This window comes from Branchiostoma belcheri, unplaced genomic scaffold, assembly GCF_001625305.1.
Source record: "Branchiostoma belcheri isolate BF01 breed outbred unplaced genomic scaffold, Haploidv18h27 scaffold8, whole genome shotgun sequence".
Classification (NCBI taxonomy): domain Eukaryota; kingdom Metazoa; phylum Chordata; class Leptocardii; order Amphioxiformes; family Branchiostomatidae; genus Branchiostoma; species Branchiostoma belcheri.
Window position 1 is genome coordinate 3433927 of NW_017804464.1, and position 12161 is coordinate 3446087.

At 40.3% G+C, this 12161-nt stretch overlaps 1 protein-coding gene across 1 annotated transcript in view; it reads left to right on the forward strand.

Annotated features, from left to right (window-relative positions):
* The first annotated feature begins 2311 nt into the window (after nucleotides 1-2311).
* LOC109486413 (fatty-acid amide hydrolase 1-like) overlaps nucleotides 2312-12161 on the forward strand; it is a 13477-nt gene continuing 3627 nt past the window's right edge. Inside the window, exons 1-8 of the mRNA XM_019790247.1 lie at nucleotides 2312-2567; nucleotides 3709-3822; nucleotides 4063-4119; nucleotides 4293-4382; nucleotides 4854-4987; nucleotides 5573-5779; nucleotides 6071-6111; nucleotides 6704-6828. Coding sequence (XP_019645806.1) covers nucleotides 2364-2567; nucleotides 3709-3822; nucleotides 4063-4119; nucleotides 4293-4382; nucleotides 4854-4987; nucleotides 5573-5779; nucleotides 6071-6111; nucleotides 6704-6828 — 972 coding nt within the window. The 5' untranslated portion in view covers nucleotides 2312-2363. The remainder of the gene's footprint in view (nucleotides 2568-3708; nucleotides 3823-4062; nucleotides 4120-4292; nucleotides 4383-4853; nucleotides 4988-5572; nucleotides 5780-6070; nucleotides 6112-6703; nucleotides 6829-12161) is intronic.

Here is a 12161-nt window from a genome sequence, read left to right on the forward strand (position 1 = left end):
GGCCCCCGGTAAAGTTTGACGGTAATCCCCGCCGTCACGGCTCGCACCGGCGCCTCTCACAACACTGATCAACACGTATAATCTCATTAGACCACAGGAACACAAATTCCGTCCGATGACGATCCAATTAACGACGTGATCCCCGAACAAAGCCGAGCGCTGGCGGAGGCAATAAAGTTATCTCAACGTGCGCTTAATTCGGGCAAGCTGAGCCCGGGGAACTCATCCGTCATCCCAGCGCTGACGGCCTCAAAATGGGCCGAAAATCTCGTTAGAAAGACTTCATCCGAAAACTGTTGGCTGTGCGACAACAGCGGTTGGACCAGATTAGGGCGACTCGTGACCCTATGCGTCTACAGTGGCTAGAGAAGAGTGGATCAGGACCAGACAAAGACACGATGTGTTTTTTATCGCAGGATTCGTCCGTATAACAGGATCAATCGGCTTCCGCGGTCTCACGATCGAATCAGACATTAAATTCTTTCGCTCAATTTACGCCCAAAAGCTTCCCTTTTGGGATGTAAGCCGGGTTCGAACGTCCGCTCACGCCTTGTTTGGTGTGGATGGTGCGCAGTTAAATCTCCAATAAAAAGTGTGTAGTCAGCAAAACGATGAAAGACAGATATACCTTTTGATGATGTTGCTGTTACTGTGGTTAGCTTGCTTTTCTAGTTCATATTCGATTTTCATTCGTTAACTTCTATCCAGCTTAGTTCTTTTTTTATTGAGAAACTTACAGAGGCACAGTAGTGGGCAACTCCAGCAGGTTGCAAATCTTAGCCCCACTACTGACAAAGGAAGGTACAGCAAAGTACAATGGTAAATAATAATAACAAAACAACAACAAGTAACGCGCCATTTCTTTTATTCTTCCCTTTCTGTCCCACTATCTGTTCTTCAAACTGTAGCCCGGGTGAAGCGCTCATATTTTGCCATATCTGATGCAGATATCTGTGGTGCCACACTAAAAGCAAGATAGCAACTGAACTAAAAGACTTTTTTCTTTCGTTGGTCATACTAGCAAAAGACTACGAGTCTAAGAGTAGCCTCTACCAGGCTTCAGAAGCGACTGACCGGAATAGTATAAATTGGCCAAATAGCCTGGTGAGTTCATAGAAAAGAAAAAGAAAAAGTTTGCTGCTTCTAAAGCCTGGTAGAGGCTACTCAAATAATCGTCACGAGTAGGAAAGCGACTGACCAGGATCTTTTTTATTAATACCAGACGTACTCCTATCAAATTTAAAAAGTAAACTTTTTGTTCAAATTTGCTTTGGGTATCTATAGCATACACATGTCTTCACAAAACCCAAGGGAGTGTAGCTTCATCCTTGGAGAAAAGCAATTACCGTTGGGTCATTTTCGTTGCCGTGAATGGTTTGAATGGGAAGCAAAGTTCGCCATTATTTCCCAGACATCTGTTGGTTCTTTTCAGACAAAATGTATCAGTCTACTTTACCGAGTATAGACACCTGTGGCACCCGCATGCTCAATAGCGTCTTTTGTTCCAGTCTAAAACCCTGAGTGGCGATTTAGGTATTTACAATATCATTTATTCCCCTTTCACTGTGATGGGGGGTTTTGTTTACTCAGCTTTGATACCTCCGCTGGGAGAAAGTAGTTCAGGGAGCTGGGTGCGTTGGCGTGTTTGCTACCGTTGGTCAGTACATTGATTGTGTGTGTGAATGTTCAAAATTTCAACAATAAAATCCCGTAAGGGTGAAGTAATAAGGGGTTCTCCTGGGTTTCAATTGATAGGAGAACGTTTGAATATTCATATTCATGAAGAAACAGTGACATTATTTTTTGCTGATCGAAATCAAAATTTTCAATATTCTTATTGCATTCAGCACAAACCTTGGGACTAGTCTTTTGAAAAGTATAACCAAAATGCCTTGCAACTCTTTGCCTCACAACTCAAGACACTTGGTATGGGCCAATAGATCTAGAGCCCCTCCTTTTTTCCTCAGCGTTATTCAAGATATTCAGCTGAATAAAACTTTAACTTGTGTTACTAAGTACTTCTACTCGGTGGTATTACCAGCAGTGAAACAGCGTCGCTTAGCGAAATAACATTGTAATGCAGAATACGTAAAAGTAAAAAAGTTATGTTGCCAACAGTGGACATGTCCTTGGTACTGAAACGGCTTCCTTCACACACCATCGGGATTGTCCCCTTCAGAATGAATGGTACAACCGTGAAAATTTGATAATTTATAATTTTATTTTATTGACTTCTGTTTTGCAAGCAATGGAAGACGACGCAGCAGTACACAAAACCCATGCCTCCTTCTTAACTTCGACTTATGCCCTTTGAACTGTTGAGGGTGTTTACACTGTGTCAATTATACACAGAACCACGCAACATGGATAGGGTGTACAACCTTATAGTAGATAGTGTGAATACTTCTGTAGTCACTTATACAGCCGTATCAGCTGGCGTTCTGAGCTGTTATGTCGGTCTGAAGGTCTACAGGAGACAGCAGGTGAAGAAGAAGGCCCTGAAGAAGAGGGAAGAAAGTCGGAAAGCCTTGCAAGACGTTCAGAGATCTGTGGTAACTGACGATGGGGTGAGATCGCAGAGAGTGCTTCATAGTATAAATTGTCGTTCCACGGTACCTATCTCACAGAGGTTTGGCCTGTGTAGATCTTCCTCGGCCACCTCTGCCTTTCAGTGGGTTTTCGACTAATTTTGCACCGATTTAGCAAGACTTAAGTGGTAAAATGGGGCTAAATTGTTAGCGCGGGAGCAAACGGAGGTCAACCATAACAAGAGCAAAGTCCAACTTTAGGGGTGAAACGTACGGGCTTCTCTTTTTAGCGAACGTCCACGAACGCCCAGGATTTGTCGCACGAATCTTAAATTTTTTGTGTGATCATGTCCAGAGTGTGCATCCGCGTGTTCGGACCAAGTTTGAAGCGAATCCATGGAGCCGAACTTAAATAAATCGAAATTTACTGCTTTTTTCTCCTCTTGGCGAATACCCACTTTATTACTTCCGGGTTTGAAAGGAATGCCCAGTAATCCTTGCAAAATATCGGCCCTCGCGCAACGCCGGCAAAATCCACCACCACAAACATGTTCATATAGGACTCCGCTGAATTTCTGAGAAGTGTCCGTGCTTTACAAGCTTTTAAAGTACTCATTTTTCGGCAAAATATGCGCTGCGACGACTTCGTCGCCTCGGCGTATGCATTTCAAAATGCGGGTTTGCGGAAAACAAAGTCCAGTCCAATCGGCGGAAAAAGCAGCCTAGTACGATTTGGGGGTGGTAAAAGCAGTCTGCATACGCAACCGGGCGTTCGTGGGCGTTCGCTAAAAAGATAATGCGCAACGTACAAATGAACCGCAAGAGTGAACACAGAAAGATATTGATACATTTGGTAGTCTGCAACTAAATAACAAAGGGAAATGAATATACTAGCACTGTTTTAAGGTTAAGGGTGGGACAACATTTCAAATAAACAGTAAAATTAAGTTATACATGTAGTACAACACACCAATTCTGTATTTTTTTAGCTCAAGTGTCATTGGCAATGATAGAATTTGGACAAATGTACCATATTAACTGATTAATTTAAGGAAAGAAAGTTGTAAAGCTATGCAAGACAAGTGACAATGTTTTAGTAATTACTGTTCTGTTCGGAACAAGTGCTAAATATCAACTATGATCTTTTATTACCCAATACTTTATGTGTTATATTAAACAGACAACAGCAGCCAAAAGGAGAGAGATCCTGTCCCTGCCTCTGCCCCAACTCAGCCAGCAGCTGAGAGATGGACAGCTGTCAGCTGTACAGGTGCTGCAGGCATTCCAGGAGAAGGTTCGTCTGTAGTGTTAGATATATATGTAGGATGTTTTTATTACAGTTTTTTGAAGGCTGGGAAATCTTGTGTCCCACAGTTACGAAAAAGTGGTATTTTTCACAGCAGGAGTGAAATGAAACATGATCATAGATTGTACAAGTTCAGATCAAGAACTAGATACCAACGATAACATTGACAGGATTACTGTGTGTTAACATTATATTCTGAAAATGTTCTTTTGTTTTCCTCCACTTCAGGCAACTGCAGTGAATGATAAGATCAACTGCCTTACAGAGCCGGTTCCAGATGCATTGGTTTGTAAACTCCATCATATTCAGTGTCCTATATGAAAATGTTGTGTGGCATATAATACCATCTTCTAAACTTGAATGTTCATGACTTCAATTTGAAATTATTCTGCTCATGTAAAAAACGATCAACTTAATAAGTTTAATTGTTATTGTGGTCTGTTTTTTTTATCATGTAGGTAAGGGCTCAGAATGTGGATGTAGCAGACCAACCCCTGGGACTACTCCATGGTGTTCCTGTGTCAATCAAGGAAAATTACAATATCAAGGTAGGGGTCTGCACTCTACTGTACAACATTATGTGTATCCTAACTGAAAAGAAAACATTATGCAATCAGAATGCCAGATGTCACCCCCTTTAATACCATATACATACTTTTACCTTCATTTAACGTCCTATCTGAGGGCCGTCCTTAACTGAAGCTAGGTACTCATTTCCACCCGAGTGAATTGAGGAAAGTTGTGTAAAGTGCCTTTCCCAAGGGTACAAGATCAGTGGCATGGGTAGGATTTGATTCCCGGGACCTCTTGGTCCTGAGCCAAACATGCTACCATTTACGCCACACAACCCCACTTCACCTGTTGACAGAGACTGCAATCAGAATCTCTTCCTGATTCTACCCGATTGGAATCTCCAACCTGAAAAATACAACACAATAGTATAGAGTTCATCTCTCCAGTCAGTCAGTCACTCACTCACTCACTCATTCACTCATACATTCATCTATTCTGTTGACCAGGGCATGGCAACCACCATGGGTGTGACAAAGCACCTGGACACACCTGCAGATGAAGATGCTGTTATTGTGCAGGTGCTGAAGAAACAAGGAGCCGTGCCTTTTGTCAAAACCAACATTCCACAGACTCTACTCAGGTAGGTAGAAATTAGACAATTGAGAATATTTTGGGATTGACTCAGAAGCAATAGTGTAGTTCATGGGTCCATTTCTTGTAATTATGTTTCAATGAAATACAGCAATAATGCAGGCATTTGTACCAAATATATATCATCTTTTATTATCACTAAATACAAAATTAGATACTGTAGTTTATTACGGTGATACCATAACCACTTATATATTATGTTGGACTTAATTGATGGTAATCTGTGGCATTGGTGGCACAATGGTTAGAGCATTGGACTTGGAACCGGTAGGTCCCGGGTTTGATACTCACTTTCGCCCGACATTGTGCCATTGGAAATGGCACATTACATGACTTCCCTCCCTATACCGTGGAGTGACATCCACCGAGCCTCTTAGGCTAATTTGTCTAGTTGTGTTCTAAAAACACTTTACAGATTTGGTATGCCAATGTGTCAACATCAAAACATTTGCCACCAAGAGCCATAAAAAAATGGATGGTATTCTATCCAAAGCATTGATACGATTGATTGTGATTAATAGATTCTAAAGTTAACTTCAATTTTTCATCCTTCTCATCTCCATCCATAATACAGTATCTCATGCAGCAACCCTGTCTTTGGGAACACTCTGAACCCTGTTGACCCCACGAGGTCACCAGGTGGGTCGTCAGGCGGGGAGGCGGCATTGATCAAAGGGGGAGGGTCGCTCCTGGGGTTCGGGTCTGATATCGGTGGAAGTGTCCGGACTCCTGCCCTCTTCTGTGGAATCTGTGGGCTCAAGCCAACTGCCAAGAGAATCAGGTACTGAAGGGTGGCAGATTTTGTACGTTGAATGAATTCATGAACAGCTTTTTATAGTTTTCTATTTCCAATTTTCATGTAGTATATGAAAAGTGTATGAAACATTTTGCCATTGTCTTCTTTCCTGATTAATTTTTTGGTGAAATTCCATTGCATGCCAGGAGGGATGGACATGAACATTGCTATAAATGTTCAAATGACTCTTGATTAGTTATGGGAAGATTAAATTCACCTGATGGTGCCAATGGTAGCCTCTTTGTTGTAGCCTCTTTCTTGTTATTCTGTTTTTAGTGGCAGAGGTTTGATGAAAGGTTCTCCTGGAGTACAGGGAGGTAAGTGTGGTGTTCTAAACTTCTTCTTTTTCTCAAACACCCCTGCTAGCACTGACTCTTTTCCTCAAACAGGTACTTCTGTCACCTGTGCTGAGCCTAATTCACACTTTCCCCAAACAATTCTGACTCTTTTTTTTTCAAACATGTACTGCTGTAAGCTATTTCCATGCTTCAGTCCTGCCACAGTTTTCTATGCAAGTTGATGTGTTTTGTAGTGAACCCTACATTCAGCACCAAGGACAGATGTTACACATGCATTTTCCAACACTGACTCCTTTTCTTAAACATCTAATGTTGCTTCTGTCCCCTAAACCATGCTTAATTCACAAATACTGTTCTGCTAACACTGACTCTTTTTCTCAAACACATACTTCTGTAAGCTATTGCCGTAGTACTGCCGTATTGCTGTAGTGCTGCCACAGTTTTCTCTGCAAGTTGAAGTATTTTGTAGTGAACTCAGCATTCAGCACCAAGGACAGATGTTACACATGCAGCTTTCCAGTGTTTGACTTGGTTACATGTAGATCAGCACTGTACACCCTAAATAGTCTTTACCCCAAAAATAATGCTATATTCTCTTCTTCCCTTTTAGTTATTTCAACCCCTGGTGTAATGGCTAGAGATGTGGATAGTTTAGCCCTGGGTATGAAGGCTTTACTGGTACCAGACATGTTCCAACTGGACCCACAGGTGATACCTGTACCATTCAGACAAGAGGTGGGACATTTCTCAGCTCTGTTGTTAGGTTAAAGTTCTAATCTTATTTTACCTTTAAGAGTCATTGCACGAGAAAACCAGGCAGAGGTCGGAAGATGGGGGTCGGCCAAATCGACTCAAACTTTGTATGTGAGATAGGTATGGGGAACTATGAACAGCCATATATTTAAAACCCTCCAGATATTTTTCGTTATGGAGATCTGGGACCCCCCTCCGAGAGCCTCCGAAATCAGGTAATTTATGGCTGAAAATTACTGAACTTGCGATGGCTGCACTGATGATTCTGATGAAGATATGGATAAAACGTTTATATTACCACATAGCATAGCTTTTCTAGTTTTAGAGACCCAAAGTTCAAGAGGACACCTTGAAGTTAAGAGGGTGTGACAGGGGGTTACCGGAACCAATGAAAGCATAATTTTCATCTCTATGCATTTTAGTCATCTTTAAGGCGCATTATCTCATATGGGCAGTGGCTTTGGTGAATGGTTTTACTGTGGTTTGAGAGAGGAACATCTACTGATTCAAAAACAAGCGTCGTTGGTTTGGGCCATACATAACGCGAGCCGTGACTGGGGGGTCTTTATGGGGGATTTTCGGGTTTTGGACTGTACTAAATCGGGCAATGACTTCTCCATACTGGGTACACTTTGGACAATGTGGGCATGTCGATGTGTAATAATCATTAGTCAATTATCGAAGAAGCTTTGATGAATTGGGGATGTTGATTTGGGCTCTATATGGGGGATATGGGAATACCTGTAAATGGAACTAGGCCAATTTTACACATTTTTATTGCTTTCTGTTAGCTGAAGATAGCAAGTAAGTTCCTTGGTAAATTATTATGTGCATTAACGTTGTGCTAGATAATGAAAAGGCTCTGCATGGGGGTTATGAGGACTACACGAATGGAGATGTCATTTACATGCCGCGTGGAAGTAATGGTACTTCGAGCATACTGTTATTTCACTCAGAAAAAGGATAACAATAAACAATCGCGTGCTTAAGGCTAGTACCTAAACTTTTTTCAATCTAGATCAGTAGAGATATGCTGTATAGACATTTACTACATAGTAGTACACTGATGGTATGTTACTATACTTGACCATTTTTCATCATACCTAACCAAAAAACATTTTTTTAAAACCTGTATGATATTAATAATGAAAGTTTATTACAAATTCATGCCCGAGGGCTAATTGAAAGAACAGGATAACAAAAATAAACAGTAAAAATGATAATAAGTAATGTTAATGCCACTTTAGATATACATTTGTAGTTATTGTTGGTTTCATTTCCGTGTACAGTGGAGTATAAAATGACTGACATTTTGCGAGATGTATGAATTGGGAGGTGTTATTAGAAATGCAGTTTTTTGAAGGCTGGGAAGGTAAATAAAGCTAGGGAACATTTTGGTGACCATTTAGAATAACTTATCCCTTTAAGTGCTATAATTAATGAGGGCAATAGCAAATAAAGTGCATTTCATCCTCCACTGCATGATCCTGTGCAATATTTAGTAATACATATTCTGTTGTTTTTTTAATAACAGACAATTGTTTGTATGTACCCTTTTCTATTTCTAATGTATGTGCGCTAACTTTAAGCTTGCATATGGCTGATCTAACATCGAAGTGTTTGATGTGAAGATAACATTCCATTGTGTATACAGGTTTCAGATGTCTATAAAATCTTCGCTTACCGGCATCAACAGAGAGATTATAAAGAAAGGTTTGGATATACATGTCAGAAAGTCTACTTCTAAGCAATGTACATAATTATGTGTTGCTTATCGACATCAACGTTGTCGTTATGCCAGATATATGAGAAGCCACTCCGGTCAAGTATTTCTTTCACATGGTGTAGCAGATTTTTCTTGTGACCATGCATTAACATATGTTGTCTCAGTCTTAACCAAAAAATTTACTTGAATAGGCGTACCGATACGTCTGTGTCTAGTGACAATCTACCAAGTTCTGCATTGCATGCTCCGTTGCTAGCGTTTTAATGTACACCATGATTTTTTCACAGAAGCGATTATGGACAGTTGTCATTTGAAAAATCTTTTCCCCAGATTTCGCAACCACATAACATCCTTAAAAAATCCTTCATAAATATTTCAATGAGATTTGTGAGCGGATAAGAGATTTGATGCTAAAACAGATTTGCGGGCTTTTAAAGCAAGTTGTTTCTTAGTGAGCTAGTGAGAAACTGCCAGATGAGTACAAAAACAGACCTAGATAGCAGTAGGATGTAGTAATTTCTATATTTTCTAAATCGAGCAGGAATTTTGTATTTATGTACTAGTATATGCGCCCTGTTTTGTTAAAAATTACAACTTTGGTCTTTTCAGGTTAACTTGGAGTTTCCATTTTGTACAGAAAGTGTTTAGTTTGTCAAAGGCACATTGAAGTCCTTTCTCGGTTTCCGAGAAAAAGTACGACATAAACTCCATAGAGTAATCAGGAAATTGATAAATTCTGTAGGGAGGGTGGAACGCATTCTGGACTATCTAACATCTTGACTAAATCATTTATGAACAGGTTGAAGAGAGTCGGGCTGAGGTTACAGCCCTGCCTCACACCTCTGTCACTGGCGAAGGGTGGTGTTAGACCAGAGGAGGTTTTGATGCATGTTTGTGGGTTAGAATACATTGATTATATTAGACTGTAAAATTTGCTGCCTACTCCCGAGCTGAGTAGATCCCTTATGTTAATCATTAAACTTCCTTCGCATGTTTTCCTGAAAATCCATTCGCCTGCCGAAACTTCTAACTCGCTCGAAGAAGAAAAAAATGGGTCCCATTATTTTGTACATTAATTGAAAATGAGATACCGCTAATATATAAACCAATGTATGATCAGATATATTGTGCATGCTACGCAACAGTCAATCGGCACATCGCAGGTTGGTAATAGCACTGCAGCATACCTGTACTAACCCCTCATTATTTAAGAAACGCACATGTAACTACTAATAGCATTCATACATTGTTTTTGCTATGGTATTTTTCATATGTATCCAGCCCTCTTCTTCTGGTCTTCCTTTTAGATTTGTGTTTAGAAGTGCCAATATGTACAACTTAGCTCAGAGGTCTGCTTCATTTGGCACCTGTATTTAACGGCATCTCCATTTCTGGAGTCCTCATAACCCCCATGTAGATCCTTTTGATATCTACCACAAATTTGATGTACACAATATGTTAGTAAGGAACTTATTTGCTATATACAGCTAAGAGAAGAACAAAAAATGTGTAATATTAGCCTAGTTCCATTTACAGGTATCCCCATATCCCCCATATAGAGCCCAAATCAACATCCCCAATTCATCAAAGCTTCTTCGATAATTTTCTAATGATTATCACACATCGACATGCCCACATTGTCCCAAGCGTACCCAGTATGGAGAAGTCATTGCCCGATTTAGTATAGTCCACAACCTGAAAATCCCCCACAAAGACCCCCCAGTCACAGCTCGCGTTATGTATGGCCCAAACCAACGACGCTTGTTTTTGAATCAGTAGATGTTCCTCTCTCAAACCACAGTAAAACCATTCACCAAAGCCACTGCCCATATGAGATAATGCGCCTTAAAGATGACTAAAATGCATAGAGATGAAAATTATGCTTTCATTGGTTCCGGTAACCCCCTGTCACACCCTCTTAACTTCAAGGTGTCCTCTTGAACTTTGGGTCTGTAAAACTAGAAAAGCTATGCTATGTGGTAATATAAACGTTTTATCCATATCTTTATCAGAATCATCAGTGCAGCCATCGCAAGTTCAGTAATTTTCAGCCATAAATTACCTGATTTCGGAGGCTCTCGGAGAGCTGGAAAGCCATGTTGACAACATTGCACGTTACTTGTATAATATTATTCTTGTATATGTATTATGATAGCATACTGTGTTAGTTTTAATGAGTATGTGGATTGTAAGATTTGCCGCAATTCAGTGCATACTGCAAAGCCGATTTGCCCCGTGTTTTTGAGCCGATACACATACCATATATAGTAACTACTTACTAATGGTGACCACCGTTATATAGTAACTAGTAAGCTAAGAGGCTTATCTTAGTATCCTAGGATGTGGCCGTTATTAGTAACCTCACTGCTTTACTATAGAAATCTAACGGTGCAGTCCTCGAGAGAGTTGTAAACTCCGCCGCGAGATAATGCGAAACTAGATTTGCGGTAGGCTTGGATGAAAATGGACGGCCTGTGAGAATTTATTCTATAATTTTCATCTCTACTCACCTGGACCGATTCATGGACAATTTACAGGCTACATATTCTGCAGGTTAGTAACTAGCTCACTGGACTCTCAGTCCGTACGGTTATCAGTTTATCCGCGTGAGGCACGACTGGGCTGCTTTCATGAACGAAAAAAATATTTATGAACAAGTACTAGTAATTCAATAATGTCAAGAATATGCACAGAATGTGATTACTCTGTCGCAAATTGGGATACCCGTATGTTGCGAAAGGATTTGTAATTTCTCCTGCTACAACGCACATGTGAAAATACCACTGAACTGTACACTTAGTAGCTGCTGCATATAACGTTAAGGTCTACATATGCTGCTCAGTCTCTTTTCTCCTCGCAAATAGCTGCCACTGAATATGTTTGGATAGGTGGCTAGCAGCCAAAAGAAGATTTCGGTAGTAAAATATCAACTGCCTTTGTAATACATTTGATTTGGTGGTGGTATATTCCTATACTAGTACGTAGGTGTGTGTGTGTGTGTGTGTGTTTTGGGGGTGGGGGCGTCGTTGAAATGTACGCGCGACCGGGTGATTCCATTCCAGAATGGGGTTGAGCAGCATCAAATTATATACACTGTAACGTTACTACATGTAGTATTATCAAGGAGCTTGGTATCATATTACGAAGGACATTAGGTCATTGATCATACCTGTCACTGAGAGGGCATTGGTTTGATTAAGGTTTACTATTTCCATATATCTAAATAGAAATTTATGTTGAAAAAAAATAAATATTCAACCTCCTTGGCATTATGGATCATATATTTGTATTTTGTTGTTAAACAGCATCACGAGTTGTGTTTTATTTCATGTGTTTATTCTCTTTCTGTTGTGCTAAACAGAGCTGTCACTCCCCAGTCATTAATTAAATAGAAAGGATACTAGTATTAATCAAAGCCATTTCTCACCACTCATTATCATCCCCCATCAGGCACATTTTACTTCCATAACTAGCCTCATCAAATTGGTACTGTGTTGATTCCTGGTGTTATCCAAAGTTATACTATTAGCCTACACAAAGGGAAAGCGAGATATTTTACCCTGTAGTACAGTTGGTAGTAATACATTGA